General features: G+C 44.2%; 2 protein-coding genes across 2 annotated transcripts; both read right to left on the bottom strand.

Annotated features, from left to right (window-relative positions):
* Window positions 1-2,370: 2,370 nt before the first annotated feature.
* On the bottom strand, window positions 2,371-3,282 carry LOC107113452 (olfactory receptor 49-like). Its single transcript, XM_015414782.1, has one exon. It carries the CDS (start codon window positions 3,280-3,282, stop codon window positions 2,371-2,373), a length of 912 nt encoding a protein of 303 aa, XP_015270268.1.
* A 7,447-nt stretch (window positions 3,283-10,729) lies between these two features.
* On the bottom strand, window positions 10,730-11,674 carry LOC107113441 (olfactory receptor 49-like). Its single transcript, XM_015414771.1, has one exon. It carries the CDS (start codon window positions 11,672-11,674, stop codon window positions 10,730-10,732), a length of 945 nt encoding a protein of 314 aa, XP_015270257.1.
* Window positions 11,675-16,500: the final 4,826 nt, after the last annotated feature.

Here is a 16,500-nt window from a genome sequence, read left to right as displayed (position 1 = left end):
GTGGTATGATTGATGGTTGACAGAGAGGGGGAGGGGCTTTGGAAGTGAATCCGGTTGGATGAGTATGTGAGTCAGTCAGTAGTTTAAGTTAGATCTTGACAGTTGATGTTCAGTTAGTTTGGTGTGGAAGCAGTTAAGCTGTCTGTTGATGTTGTTCAGAGAAAAAGGAAAGAGATCTAAAAGCTGAATGTCTAGGAAAAGTAAAGTAAAGTAAAGTTTAAGTGAAGAAAAGTTATAGGAAATTCTGTGTGTCATAACAGACTGGAGTGAAACAGTAAACGTATAGGGAATTGAGATCAACAAGTGTTACAAAGTTACATGCAAAGATCTCTGTCAGTGAGAGAGAAGATTGTGTGGGATACCAAAGCATTTGTTCAGTATTTACACATTACTAGTTACATTGTACTACCCTCTTATTTATGCTTTATTTCAATAAATCCTCTTTCATTCAAGTATACCAGCTCTGAAAGAAATACTTCCCAGAACCACATAGTTCCTCGTAAGCCTTGAACTCGGTCTACCTAACCAGTAAGAGCAAAAGTAAAAGCATAAAGGTTTGGAAATCCTTAAAATTTCCTGGTGGCAGCCGATTCTACCCTGTTAAACAAAATAAAGAGAACTTTTAAAGGGAAACCAGTCCTCCCCAATAAGGAGGAAATCACAGATGGTGTCATGAAATGAGTAAATACAGGATGAAATGAAAATATGTAAAATGGAAATCCAAACCAGATACATCTAGAAGCCAACCAGAAGGACTATAATGGGCCATTTTGCTGGTTTTGCTTAGCTAGTAACATGATAATTGGCACAGTCTCCTGTTTTACTAGTACAGCTGATACATAATGGCTAATAATGACTAGATCAAATCAAGCCTCAGTTACCCCTACAAACTAAAATGTCCAAACTGAAGCTTTCATACTTTGGCCACATCATGAGAAGACAAGACTAATTGAAAAGGATAAAAATGCTAGGAGAAGTTGAAGTCAATAGGAAAAGAGAAGACCCAGCATGAGGTGGATTAACTCAGTCAAGGAAGACACGGCCCACAGTTTGGAAGACCCAAGCAAGTAGGGTTCCCAAGTCTTATCTGTACCGTCGGCGGGGGACTCCCATGTTGTTCCGTGAGTGTGTGTGCACACAGCAAGCATGTCACACGGAAGTGACGTGGCCATGTCGGCCGCACCGGGGGCGGGGCTGAGGTCATCCGAGGGAAAAACATACAGTTTTCCCTCGGATGACTGCGGCCCCGCCCCCGGCGTGCCTGGCGTGGCTGCGTCACGGGTGGCGTGCTGACACCGGGCATGTCCAGTGCTTGGGGGGTGGGGTTCCCCCCGGGGCCCGATCTGCCGCCGGCAGGGAACGGGCCTCTGGGGCGGGGGTTTCCCCGCCCCCCAGGGGAACTTGGCAAGCCTACAAGCAAGGCAATTAACAATAGGATGTTTTGGAGGTCATTAATTTGTAGGGTTCCATAAGTCAGAAGCAGCTTAATGGGACATAACACATAATGGCTAAGGATTCCATTTTTGAGTATGGGGGGGGGGGGTTTTCCACACACCAGATTCTCCCTTTAAAGTTCCTTTACTATGGATTGGTGATTTTCCTTAGTTTATGATGGTGCTGTGATATCACACAGAGTAGAATGTTGCTCCTTTGTTTAAAGTGGACAACGATCCGTCAGCTATACCATCAGAAGATCCATCAGCAATAATTTTGCTTTGGGCAGAACTATGAGGGAAACAATCGGCCACTATTTAGCAGAACACCGCAAAGGGTACCAGCAAGAAGGACAAAGATCTGGCTGTAGTCGTATCATAAACCAACATCACCTGGAGATTCTACTAAAAAAAAAGGCCCATGAGTTGGGGGCTGGTATAAGCAGGGGTCATTTCCTGCAGGAGCGCACAGGAGCAGAGCTCCGGCAGTAAAGAGCCCAGGGGGCGGGAACATGCAACAAGCCCCACCCTCTGCTCCCAGCAGCCGTCAGTCTGAGCAAGAAGCAGCCAGGTAAATTGCAGAGCCCCCCTCCCCGGCCCCCCGAGTCCAAAACAGTCCAGTGGCACCTTTAAGACCAAGTTTTATTCAGGTACAAGCTCTCCCTCCTCTGTGAGGACAGATCTGCACGTTTCCTTCCACCCCCCAATAGCTAGCAATCCAAAACAGTCCAGTGGAGCCTGAGCGGTGGGTGTTGCCTTCTGACACACTTCCGGTGATGTCAGGGTGTGTGGCATATGCAAATAAGTTATGCTAATGAGCTCCTGCACCACTTTTTCTATGAAATGACCCCTGGGTATAAAGAGAAGAACTGGGGGAGGAACAGAGCAAAAAACATGCCCGGATCCAACCCTTTGAGCTTTCTTAAAACCCAGTGCTTTATCTGAATGCAGCTTTCAGGGCATCCTGAACTTGTTTGTTCCTCAGGCAGTATATGAATGGATTCAAAAGAGGGGACACAATAGTGTTAAGAACAGCCACTGACTTGCTAAAGCTGAACTCACTGGCGCCTTTGGGTTTGACGTACATGAAAATGCAGCTGCCGTAAGTGAGGGAGACCACAACAATGTGTGAAGCACAAGTGGAGAAGGCTTTCTGTCTCCCTGTACCCGATGGTATGCGCAGGATACTGGAAACAATATTGACGTAAGATAGAACGTTGACCGTCAATGTCCCCGTAAGGATGAATACGGCAGTGATGAAATATGCGAGATCGAGCAGAGTTGTGTCGATGCATACAAGTTTCATCAAGGGTCCTTTGTCACAGAAGAAGTGGTTCACGATGTTTGGGCCACAGAATGGCATGTAAAATAATGTAATGGCTGGGCCCAGAATGAGCAGAAATCCTGCCACCCAAGAGCAGGACACCAGCAACGAGCAGATTCGACCATTCATGATGGTGGTGTAACGAAGAGGGTTGCAGATGGCCACGTACCTGTCGAAGGACATCACTGCCAGCAGAAAAAACTCTGTGGCTCCCAAGACAAAATAGACAAAGAACTGCAGGAAGCAACCGGATAAAGAGATGGTCCTGTGGCCCGTGACCATGTTGGCCAATGCCTTGGGAGTGATGGAACTGGTGAATCCAATCTCTAAGACCGCAAAATGCCGGAGGAAGAAATACATTGGGGTGTGGAGACGGCGATCCCTTAGTGTGATTGTGATGATCACTGTGTTCCCCATGACGGTCAAAAGATATGTGCCAAAGAAGAGGGAAAAGAGGAAGATTTCAAGCTCATGGTTGTCAGTAAAACCCAAAAGTATAAATTCTCTCACTCGGGAACTGTTCATTGTTCTTGGGACCAGCCTGAAAGGAAGAGAAATGAATCATTAGAGCTTTGGTTTTATAGGTGTTTTAAATAAAGCATTGTTTTGTTATGCACATTTAAATCAGTATGGCCAATGATAATTGTATCGCCATGAGGCATGGTTCTATGTGATGTGGAAGAACAATGAGCAATACGGCCAGTCCTAGATTTTGGGAAGAGCATGGCAGACAGTGCCTAGCCCCCTCCCCCTGCCCACCACCAGCTCCTAGTGCCAGCATGGTGTAGTGGTTAAGAATGATGGACTCTAATCTGGAGAACCACATTCAATTCTGCACTCCTCCACATGAAGCAATCTGGGTGACCCCTTGGGTCAGTCACAGTTCTTTTAGAGCTCGTTCAGCTCCCAAAATAAGTCTAACTCACCACCTAGTGGTGCATAACACTAAAAGAGCTAGAACTTCAGGCTGCCAGAAAAGCTTAGGTTCTCCTGGGTATACTGCACACAGTGCCATGCGAAAGTAATTATTAATCCAGCAGCAAATTGCCCCCATAGAACCAAGACTGGGCCCCTGCTTCATTTAAACTTAGCTGGCTGGCTGGCTGGCTGGCAAAACCAGGGGGTTCCCTGCCGCCAAGTTCCAATGTTCCTTCTAAGCTGTGGAGTCTTGTGAGCAAACATTCTACTTTGTGAGCTACTGGCATTTAAAGCTGTGAGCCAGCGATTTGGCTACTGCATAAATTAGTCTACTCTGGAGCCATCCTTCTTGAGCAAAGACAAAAAGGTGTGAGCCAGAGGCTAAGAAACTGTGAGCCAGCTCACACTAACTGAGCTTAGAGGGAACACTGCCGCCAACTAGGGAATGGCCACCCTACAAGCCTTTCACCCTATCTTGATCAGTTACTCAGCCCTCTCAACTGCACCACACCAGCATGCAAACCATCCACCCCCCCAGGTATTTCTTCAAGCTAGTCCTTCTCAGCTCCAAGGCCCACAAAGACCTGCTAAAAGTCACCGTGCTTTGATCAAGCCACAGTGCAACAGGGAAATGGCTAAATTGATTTGCTTCTTCTCATCTTTCCCTTGGCTGCTCCAGCTCTGAATGGGGCAGTAAATGCCCCCCCCCGAATCAAGACTGGGCCCCTGCTTCATTTAAAATCTCTCCCCCACCCCCGAGGCTCTGAGCCCATTTTCACTAGCCTTGCCATTATTTAGGACTGACTCATAATTTCTCGGAGGTTTCTCTTGTGGGGAAGAATCTATGTTCATTTTGCATTTTGCTTGGGGCTACACCCCATGACAATCAACACATCAAATGAACTTGGAAGGCTGGTGATCTTAACTACTGATGGGTGCTTGGTTTCCAAGTAAGGTCGCCAGCCTCCAGGTGGGACCTGAAGATCCCCCAGAATCAGGGGTCATTTCGTAGAAAAAGAGGTGCAGGAGCTCATTAGCATAACTCATTAGCATAACTTATTTGCATATGCCACACCCCTTGACATCACAGGAAATGTGTCAGAAGGCAACACCCACCGCTCAGGCGCGACTGGACTGTTTTGGACTGCTAGGTATTGGGGGGGGGTAGGAATGTGCAGATCTGTCCTCGCAGAGGAGGGAGAGCTTGTACCTGAATAAAACTTGGTCTTCAAGGTGCCACTGGACTGTCTTGGACCGGGGGGCCGGGGGGAGCTCTGCAACTTACCTGGCTGCTTTTTGCTCTGACTGAGGGCTGCTGGGAGCAGGGGCTGGGGTTTGTTGCATGTGCCTGCCCCCTGGGCTCTTTACTGCCAGAGCTCCGCTCCTGTGCACTCCTGCAGGAAATGACCCCTGCCCAGAATTATACTTCATCTCCAGATTATAGAGATTCAGTTCCCCTGGAGAAAACAGATGTTTTGGAGGGTGGATTCTATGGCATTGTAGTAGTAGTAGTAGAATTTATTACGGTCACTAGACCAGCCAAATACATATAGTTACAATAGAAGTTTCTACAAGCATACAGGATACAAAATATACAAAAATAAAAGATTTGAATTTAAAACCTATTTAAAATACAGTTTCCGTAACCTCAGTATCAGTGCACAAAATCTAGCTACCTGATAAGTGATCTTAGCGTTCTTATCAGATAAAAGGCAGTCAAGCTTGGCTTTGTTTGTGCAACCAGGAATCTTATCCAGCAATGGAGTCATAATCTCCAAATGAGCCTCCTTATAATATGGGCAACTAAAGAACATATGCTCGATGGACTCGACCTCCCTTAATGGGCAACTGTGGCATTGTACCACACTGAGGTCCTTCCCTTCCCCAGGCTCCATCCCCAAATTTCCAGGATTTTTTTTCACATGTGCCTGGCAACCCACCATCCCCCATTGGTGGCTACGGGGACTCTATTTCCAAGTGCACCTAAACAGGATCATAAAATGAACACTTTGGTCCCACATATGAATGGTGCACATTCTGTCTTCAGTTATATTCAAGTCCAGTAGCACTTTAGAGACCAATGAGATATTCGAGATACGAACTTTTGAGAGTATCTGACAAAGGGAGAATTGATTCTCGAAAACTCATTCCCTGAAAGTTTTGTTGGTCTCTAAGGTGCTACTAAGGAGCTGCGGTGGCTCAAGTGGTTAAGACGCTGAACTGCAGGCTATGGAAGGTCGGTAGTTCAGCAGTTCGAGACCCGGGTGCCGCATGATGGAGTGAGCTCCCGTCTCTAGTTCCAGCTCCTGCCAACCTAGCAGTTCGAAAGCAAGACATTGCAAGTAGATAAATAGGGACCACTTCATGGGAAGGTAACAGCGTTCCGTGCGCCTTGGTGTTTAGTCATGCCGGCCACATGACCACGGAAACATCTTCGGACAGTGCTGGCTCTTTGGCTTTGAAACGGAGATGAGCACCGCAACCCTAGAGTCGGATTCGACTGGCTTTCGAGCAAGGGAGACCTTTACCTTTACCTAAGGTGCTACTGGATTTGCATCTAGCTGTTCTTCTACAGACCAAGAATATGTCTCTTCAAATTATTTCATCCTGACTCAGTGCTGAAGCTATACCCAGTGAGAAAACTTGGGCTGGGTTAGTCATTTGAATTCACTTCCAAAAGCCAAGCAATTTTACTGGGGCCCACATAAGAATTGCAGTTTGGGATAAAATGCACACCCACCTGCACATCTGGGTTGGAGTAAGCCTCGTGGAGATCTCTGTGGTTTAGCAGTGCATTCTATGTTGAGTGACCCCAGTCTAAGCCTATTGAAATCAGTAAGCTTAAACTGGAGTAACTCTGCATAGGATTGCATGGCAGATCAGGTAAACTACGTTCCCTCCCCGCTCCTCTGAACTCAACCCTTGATGGTATTTTTCAGTTTTTGAAAAAGACTAGTGCATCTTCCAAGTATCATTTAGGGTTCTCCTTATTAGACTGTTGCTCATATGTATTCTGCCTGCCCAAGTTGCCAAGTTGGTATCTGAAGAAGTGAGCAGTGACTCATGAAAGCTCATACCCTGCCACATATTTTGTTAGTCTTTAAGGTGCTACTGGACTCCTGCTCTTTTCTAGAGACATCACCCTGCCAACAAAAGTCTGCATGGTCAAAGCAATGGTATTCCCAGTAGTCATGATGTATGGCTGCGAGAGTTGGACTATAAGGAAGGCCGAGCACCGAAGAATAGATTCTTTTGAACTATGGTTCTGGAGAAGACTCTTGAGAATCCATTGGACTGCAAGGAGATCAGATCAGTCAATCCTAAAAGAAATCAACCCTGACTGTTCCCTGGAAGGCCAGATAATGAAACTGAAGCTCAAATACTTTGGCCACCCAATGAGAAGGGAGCACTCACTGGATAAGACCCTGATGCTGGGAAAGATTGAAGGTCAAAGAAGACAGGGACGGCAAAGGATGAGATGGTTAGACAGTGTCATAGATGCAACGAACATAAAATTGAACAAACTTCAGAGGACAGTGGAAGACAGGAGGGCCTGGCATGATCTTGTCCATGGGGTCGCGAAGAGTCGGACTCGACTGTGCGACTGAACAACAACAACAAAATGAAAAATCCCAGTATGTTGTTCAGAAAATGGGGAAAGTGGAAGGTGCTCTGGAGGGTTGATTTGTCTGATCTCAGTAATCCTCAAAGTCAGGGTTACTGAATTACCTAATTGTCCTCCTTAGATGCTGGAGTTTATGGAGTTTTCTATAATTCTGATGAACATCTATCTTCCACCATCTATCCATAAATTTAAAATATCCTAGTGCTGGATCCAGTTAGAGCACTACTTGGAATCTTTGGCCAGGATTCATCCTGCAACCATAGTACTTATGGCTGGAAATTTTAATGCTAGAGTTGGGGGGACAAATGAAGACCTTTTTCTGAAAAGCTATAAAACTCAGATAAAGGACTTCCAATTATGAGTTACAGAAGATCTAAAGACAAGAAAATTAATCGACCGGGCAGACATTTTGCATCCTTATTACTAAAGAATGATCTGTTAATATTAAATGGATGCAAACAGTTTGATAGAAAAGGAAATTTTACTTGTATACATCATTTAGGGGCAAGTGTAGTAGACTATTTCTTTGGTTCTGGTGACTTATTCAGAAGAGTGGAATCCCTGAAAGTGAAGGATTATTTGGGGGGTGATCATTATCTTGTACAATTATTATTATGTCTAGATGCTTACCATCTCTCATCTAAGGTAAAGAACTTAGCATTAAACCAGACACATAACACTTTAAGATCACCGTGGTGGTGTGAAATGATTCTCTGAGCATGTAACTTACAACCCATAGCTAAGGCCTGAGTCAGAAAATCCCATTGACTCACTGGACAGATGTTTGGTCTTAGTAAAATACTCACCAGTGATAGTGACAGTTGCAAAGATGGTCACACTCCCATGGCCACCAGATGTATTGTTCCTGGGCTTCTATTTATTTTAATTTTTTTGGCAAATGAGAAACAAGTTGTGAGATCCTCCAGACTCTGACAAAGCTGCCGAAGCAAAGTGAGTGGATGTAGAAATTTCACTGCCCAAGATAATTTTCTGATCCAGTAACCTTCTGGATCTTGAATATCTTTCAGTGGGCTCTTTGCTTCCTTAGCCCACAAACTCTGTACTGGTAATGCACATCTCCGGGCTCCAGAAGTGAACACTGAAGCAGGCGCCGGTGTGTTGCATCCATGTCCCTAAACACACTGCCTTTCAGGGCACAAGAAATGTTACGTCTTTCCTCATTAGGGTACCCAGAGGACATTCGTTCTTCTCCCCTGAGGAGCACATCAGGTGAGGCAAATTTATTTACCTTTTTTATTTTAGTTAACTCATTTGTATTCTGTCTTTCTTGCAGAGACTGAAGGCAAATAACACCTAAAAACCATGAAGTAAAAGAAGCAAAAAACACACAACCAAGAAACTTAGAAAACAACTAATAATATTTTTAAGCCCCCCGTAGCAGATTTTTTATTGCATTTTCTATAAACTGCAAAGAAACAAGGGAAGGTATCTACAAACTATGGGTGAAAGAAAAAAACCCCTACTGAAACCCAAGATATGGAGGTTATACAATGCTTAAACAAGTTAGCTTTGACTTTTTTAACAAACAAGATTTGTAAATGTTGAGAATGATCTTCAAATCTTTCGCTTGTAGTATCCAGCAAATCCAGCTATACAAAACAACTAATAATCACTATATCTAATAGCCAAGTTGCCCCCTCCGTGTGGATCGCTATATCTGCACTTCGGGGGCACTTGGGGGGCCGGGGGAGGTTTGTGCACACGTGGGCCAGTCCCCACGTGTGCACAAAAATCTAAAAACTGGACAAAAATATCGGGGGGATACTTAAATCCCCCCAAAACTTACAGAACGTCCCCTGCACATGCGCAGGGAACGCTCTGCTGCTGTCCTCGCCGCCGCCGCTTTGGAGCTGGCAGCCTGGCCGGCCATGAAGCCGGCGCGGCGGGGGGGGGGGGGGGGGGGGGGGGGGGGGGGGGGGGGGGGGGAAGAGACGAGCGAGGCCCGGTGGCTGCAGCCGCCGGGGCTCGCAATGGAGGGGAGGGGGCGGGAAGAGACAAGCAACATTTTGTTGCGGGTCCACTCTTGTATTAATCTAATTTCTAATCATGTATTCTGTCAGGTATTCAAGTTTTGGCTCCCATCCACTTTCTTTTGGTGGGCTTTTTGGTTCAAAAATCACCAGGGACTTCTCTGAATATGAGGATGTTTGAACAACTGCACTGAATATTTCATATGTGAATTTGATATCCAGAGGTGTGGTTTCAATACCTGATCTTTTCTACCCGACATCTGAAACTATTTAAGGGTTCAAATACAAGTAAACAATAACAGTATTACAGTCCAAATATTTTCATTTTTCTAACTGTATAGTATACACAAAACAAGATTTATGTTTCATCAGTTCAATATCTCAAACAAAACCCAATATATTCCAAAAGTTCTTCTTAAAAACCAAACTACATTTTAAACAGACTTTTAATAAGGTGACATTCTAAATCAGTGCAACTTAAAATTCTTCATTTTTTGATACAGTCTCTCTCTGTGTGTATGTGTGCAGGCGTGTGCATGTGTATGTAATAGACAAAAGGCTTTATACACATGTTTGGTACACAATGTGTACAGTATGGAACAATGTAGTTATAGAATCTGCAGTATGCTAGAGTTCATCATTTTTTTTTAAAGAGAATGGTCTCTACTGTGCTGTTATACTGTTTAATAGCTATCATGCAAAGGAATTTCCTGTTAGATATTTGACCCAGCAGCCCCCCCATGACCATAAGAGACATCCAAGCATTCCCCACCCCTTGTATCAGGAGGGTTCCCTGCTATCTATACCATTTGACAAATTCTAATAACAGAGATGGTATTCATGAGACTTTTATGTACAATGCTACCAATTCTTTTTTAAGACTTGCCATCCATTTGGAGAGTTCTGATTTTGAGGTAAAATGTCATATTTGACGCATCGTGGAGACATCAAGTCATAAGGGACTTAAGGCAACCTCAGGGGGTTTACAAAGCAAGAGATGGACAGAGGTGGTTTTCCAGTGCTTGTCTCTACATATCAAGCCCCAACTTCTTTGGTGGCTTTTCATCCAAGTATGAACCCATGAAGCAGTTGAGATCTGACAAGATAAGTCTAGCCTGGGCTATCTGGGTCAGGGCATTTGATGCCGAGCTTGTCAAACATAGATTTCATCTCAAAATTAACAGCCATCTCTTAGCCATTATTATGTGTGGTTATAATTACTGATAACTCTTTATTTAATCTTCAAGTTCAAATGACAGTTTCGCCCCAGTGATTTTAGTTTCCTTCAACAAGAGCTACACCATGACAGAGACATAAAGGTATTCGTCAACTCACAAATGATAAGTCTATGTGTGTCTACTTTCTCAAGATGTCTGGGCTGAACTTTCAAAGTGACATATCCTTCTATTTAACCTCAGTAAGAGAATGCTTCCATGAGTCACTCTACAGACTTTTTACGAAACTCAACCCCCCGTCTACATAGAGTTCTCAGGGCATCCTGAACCTGCTTGTTCCTTAAGCAGTATATGAATGGATTAAGAAAAGGAGATATAACTACATTAAGAATCGCCACAGGCTTGCTGAAGTTGACCTCGCCGTTGCCTTGGGGTTTGATGTACATGAAAATGCAGCTGCCGTAAGTGAGAGACACCACGGTGATGTGGGAGGCACAAGTGGAGAAGGCCTTCTGCCTCCCAGTAGATGATGGAATGCGCAAGATGCTGGAAACAATGTTGACGTAGGACACAATGGTAACCGTCAAGGTCCCAATGACAGAGATTGTGGCAATGAGGAAGTCCAGGAGTTCAAGCAGGCTCGTGTCAATACATGCAAGTTTGATCAAGGGTCCATTGTCACAGAAAAAATGGTTGATAGTGTTTGGGCCACAAAACGGCATCTGAAATAATGCAACTGCTGGACCCAGGATCAGGAGAAAACCTCCTAGCCAAGAGCAAAGCACCAGCAATGAGCAGACTTGACTGTGCATTATAGTTGAGTAGCGAAGAGGGTTACAGATGGCCATGTATCTGTCAACAGACATCACTGCCAACAGTAAGAACTCTGTTGTCCCAAAGACAAAGTACAGAAAGCTTTGTGAAAAGCAACCGGATATAGAGATACGTTTATGGCCCCTGGCCATGTTGGCCAGTGTTTTGGGAATAATGGAAGTGGTGAACCCAATCTCTAAGATTGCAAAATGGCGGAGGAAGAAATACATTGGAGTGTAGAGGTGGTGATCCACCAGTGTGATCACAATTATTACCATGTTCCCCATGATGGTCAAAATATACGTCCACAAAATAATCAGAAATATGAAGATTTCAAGCTTTCGGTTTTGCGTAAACCCCAAGAGAATGAATTCCCTCACCGTGGTGCTATTCATAATTTTTGTACCACCCTAAAAGAAAGGGAAATGATGAAGTTAGAGGCCTGTTTAGAGGTATTTTTCATAGTATTCATCTTCCATAAAATCAACATTACCGTTATTCATTTCATGGGGTTCATTGGCATGAGGAGGAGTCACCAAACTGGACGCTGGGGAGGGAACTATCTTGGTCATCCCAGCCTAAACTTTCATGATTTCCAGCATAGAAGAAATGGCTTGTTGGGCACTATCTCCCAGTACAGCAAATGTGTACACCGCAGTGTTTCTGTCGCTCCATGCTGGTAAAGGTATGGAACTGCCCATACGCAGGCAAGCCCATTGGATAGACTTTTAAGGTGACCACATTAATTAGGGTGGTAAATATTTTACCACTTTCAGTTCAGCTATAGGAAGGAAGGAAGGAAGGAAGTAAAAACAAAGGAAGGAAGGAAGGAAGGAAGGAAGGAAGGAAGGAAGGAAGGAAGGAAGGAAGGACCTTCAAAATCTACACAAAATCCATCTATTTCAATATTCTATCTCCAAAGTGGCTGGCCAGATGCCAGCTCATGTGTCAAACCTTGATTATATACCTCCCTCATCTGATAATGAAAGGTATGCTGCCTGTAAAATGGAGTTTTAAGTTACCTATAAGTTAGGGATTTGAGCTATAGCGTCTCTCCTCCCAAAAGAATATAGCTAGCCCTATTAAAATTATTTAGGACTTGTTCATAATTTCTTAGGTTCTTTCCTAAATGAGGAACCTCCAGATTCACTATTGAATTTTCCTTTAGGCTGAACCTCTGACATCTAATGAATGGGATGAACTTGGAAGGCTGGTGCTCGTGACTGCTAAGAAAGAGTTGATGACCTTAAACAGAACCACAAATGGTGCACTTTGGTGATCACATATGATTGATGAAAGGTATTCCTCACACAATTTGGTACCAGAGATTTTAGATAGACATTTCTGGTCCATAAAAATGTCCAAAAGCAAGACATATAATATCCATCATTAAGACCAACCAAAAGATCACCAAAAGATGTTTTCTGCACAAGTGAGTCTCTCTGCTCCTGCATTTGTATTCCTCCACCACTTTCTCTTTTTTCTGCAGATATTTGCAGTCTGAGGAGCAAAAACGCAGTTTGCTTCCTCCTGTGGCACAGCAAGGGAATTCCTGGAACCAGGGAATCATAGAATCATAGAATGTTAGAGTTGGCAGGTACCTTGCAGGTCATCTAGTCCAACCCCCTGCACTCTGCAGGAGCATAGCCGAAAGATAGTCCTAAATACCTACATACCAACAACATACCCAAAAGATGGTCGTCCAGCCTCCGCTTGAAAACGTCCAGTGAAGGAGCATCCACCACCTCCCGAGGCAGACTGTTCCACTGCTCAACCACTCTTACAGTTAGGAAGTTTTTCCTGATATTTGGCCGGTAACGACTCCCTTGTAATTCCCACCCATTAGATCTAGTCTTGCAATCAGGAGCAACAGAGAATAGATCCGCTCCATCTACTACATGACAGCCCTTCAAATACTTGAAGACTGCAATCATGTCCCCTCTAAGCCTTCTCTTTCCCAGGCTAAACCTCCTCAACTCTTTCAGCCTTTCCTCATAAGACTTGGATTCCAACCCTCTCACCATCCTGGTTGCCCTATTCTGGACACGCTCGAGCTTGTTATTTTTATGGGAAGTCTGATGCTGTGCCGCGAGAGATGACAAACTGCATTTTTTGCTCCTTGGACTGCAAATACCTCTGTGGAAATGAGCGAGAGAGGCAGAGGGATACAAATGTAAGAGCAGGGAGACCCCATTTGTGCAGAAAAGTCTAAGTTTGTATTTCTGAGTTCTCTGAAATTCTTAATCTGGCTGAATGTTCAGTACAAGAACACTCAATTAAAAAAAAGGAGCTGGTGGGAAGCAAAAAATATATGTTTCAGCCATGATCTAAGAACTGTAATCTTCAGCTTCAGAATAACATACAGGATGTGTTGCAGACTTGATTACATTAGGAGATGCTCTGGGTGATAGTTTCAAGTGGAAAGTTGTGTTGGTCTGCAGTAGAAGTGCAAGATTCAAGTCCAGTGGCTCCTCAAAAATCATGATTCTCAGGTTTATTTCTAGAACTTTCTGGATTCAAAGCCCTGAAATATCTGAACAGGCAGCTTCGGCTCTCAAAAACTTATGCCCTGGATATCTCGTTGGTCTTTGAGGGGCAACTGGTCTCAGATCTGGCTCAGTGTAATAGGTTTCAAGTGTCAAGTAGCACCAAAGCCATTTAGCGGGAAGAAGGAGAAATGGCAACCCACCTGTATGAATCAGCTGTAAACAAAATGTCTGCCCAGCACAAAATTGTGCACATAAGTCTCTTAGAAGGCTGAAAGGGGAGGGAAAGTGGGCTAGTTCCTAAAACTGGAGATTAATTTTGATGAAATAATGGGCCAGTGGAAGCCAAGGGAAATAAAATCCCATATACAAAGTCATATCCTAGATAGCAAAGAAAAAACATGACGCATTAACAGCACCATTCCAAGCCAAGTTACACCCTTCTAAACCCATGGATTTAACTGGACTTAGAATGGTGTAACAGTGTTCCATGCACCTCGGCATCTAGTCATGCTGGCCACATGACCATGGTAATGTCTTTGGACAGCGCTGACTCTTCGGCTTGGAAACAGAGATGAGCACCGCATCCCTAGAGTCGGAGTCAACCGGCTTTCGAGCAAGGGAAACCTTTACCTAGAATGGTGTCATTGTGGGGGGACACATTGTAAAGTAAACCCCTTTTTATTTTCCCCAGCCAAATGTGAGCTTCTAGCATAAGTACTCACCATTTACAATCCTATTTGCTTAAAGGACACAGACAGTCTTTTTTCTGGCCTCCCAGCATTCTGTTCTTGTTTCTTCAGATGCCAAAGAAGCCCATGGACCCTTCAGGTTATAGCTCAGGAAGAATCTGATGGTGGCCACTGAGAAGAAGCTGCCTAGGCAAAGTTCAGGATGCATAAGGTTCACTCTACAAGACCATTTCCTGATCCTGTAGCTTTCCAAAGCCTTCCATGCCTTTGACCAAAGCCTTCAATTTCATATCTCACAAACTCTGGAAACTGATTGCATACATTTCTCCATCTCTTTGCTCCAGCAACTTCTGCGTACACAGCTCTATCCCTAAGCTTGTCGTCTTTGCAAAACACACAAGAGGTTAGTGCTTTGCTTGTTAAGGCACACAAGAGATTTCAGCGATGCTCCCCTGGGGAGCACAGCATTTATCATGTATTTGATGCAGGCTGGTGGCTCCACCATTTATTCTAAAGGGTATTTGTGGGTCTTATTGTGCTCTACTGTTCAAACAAAGTACAACCAATGCAATTGGGCTGTTTCCCATGGCTCCTCTGTAGGTTTTGCCATTCGTTTTTGGCAGGGACATTGCTGTTCATTTTTGGCAGGAACATTTTGTATTATAATTCTGTTACAAACGTGAGGAAATTGAACAGAGAAGTAAAAGTAGCCACCAACAACTTAACAAAAAACCTCACTAAACATTTACCAACTACTTCTTTCAATATATTTTCACCAACTGATGTAATGGTCTCAGCCTATAAATAGTTAAGGGCAACACTTCCCAATTCATCTGATTAAATATCCACTAGTGTACTATTCATTCTTGTTAATCTATTTAGATTCTGGTTGAGGTGTGTCTATTCGTTCTCTCCATTTCTTCCAGTGTTTTCTGTCCGATCGATGGGAGATGGTTTTCTTTGAAGAGAATATATATATTATATATATAATCCTCCAGAAGGAATTGTCTCTGTCTGGAATTAGTGTTTGGAGACTGTGGACATGTGGATTAAGACTAGCAAGGTGAATATGAATCCAGACATTAGAGGTGGTCTCAGTTGGGAAAGCAAGCATTCTTAAGGGGATGGATCCACTTGACCTGCATGAGTCAAGTTGACTTGATACGATCAGGTGAAGAGTTTCATGGTTGTTTTTACACACTTTGAGCATCAGTTTTGCATAAATTGGCATAGGAGTGCCTTCTGCCAATTTCACCTTTTTGAAACTGTCTCCTCTTTGTGGCTCTGTTGACCTGACTACACTCTTGACCCAAGGCCTTGGTATCCTCTATATTGTACTAGTGTAATGCACTCTATACAAAGCTGTCCCTCTAGTTAACAGACAGACAACACCAAGTTGTTATCTCACGGTGACTGAAGCAAAACAGAATCAGAATGTTTTACCAAAGGGTGTTTCCAATCTTCCAGTTTTTCTAAGCTCATTCAGGGAGATTCAAGGTATTGTAAAAAAAAAAACACCTTTGTAAATAAAACCAAGGAAGAAGAAAATAGCCCCAACAAGCTCAGACCACTATAATAATAATAAATTTAAATGAGAGTGGGAGAGCCTCGAGGCTGTGCTGCAGCTGCTCCCGTAAGCCACCTGGGGTCCCCATTATGGAGAAAGGTGGGAGTATAAATCACGTAAATAAATAAATCATGGCCTGGGACCCTCATGCTTGAAGGGCCATCTCTCCCAGACGTTGCTGGAGATTCAGCTCGGTGTGGTGGTTAAGAGTGGTGGATTCTAATCTGGAGAACTGGGTTTGATTCCCCACTCCTCCACATGAAGCCAGCTGGGTGACCTTGGGCCAGTCAAAGTTTTCTAAGACCTTTCTGAGCCCTGCCTGCCTCCCAAGGTGCCTGCTGTGGGGAGAGGAAGGGAAGGAGATTGTTAGCTGCTCTGAAACTCCAAGTGATCATCATCACCATCACCATCACCATCACCATCACCATCACCATCACCACCACCACCACCACCACCACCACCACCACCACCACCAC

This window comes from Gekko japonicus, unplaced genomic scaffold (genome assembly GCF_001447785.1).
Source record: "Gekko japonicus isolate JY-2015 unplaced genomic scaffold, Gekko_japonicus_V1.1 scaffold1635, whole genome shotgun sequence".
Lineage (NCBI taxonomy): Eukaryota > Metazoa > Chordata > Lepidosauria > Squamata > Gekkonidae > Gekko > Gekko japonicus.
This window is presented reverse-complemented; position numbering and strand designations above follow the sequence as displayed.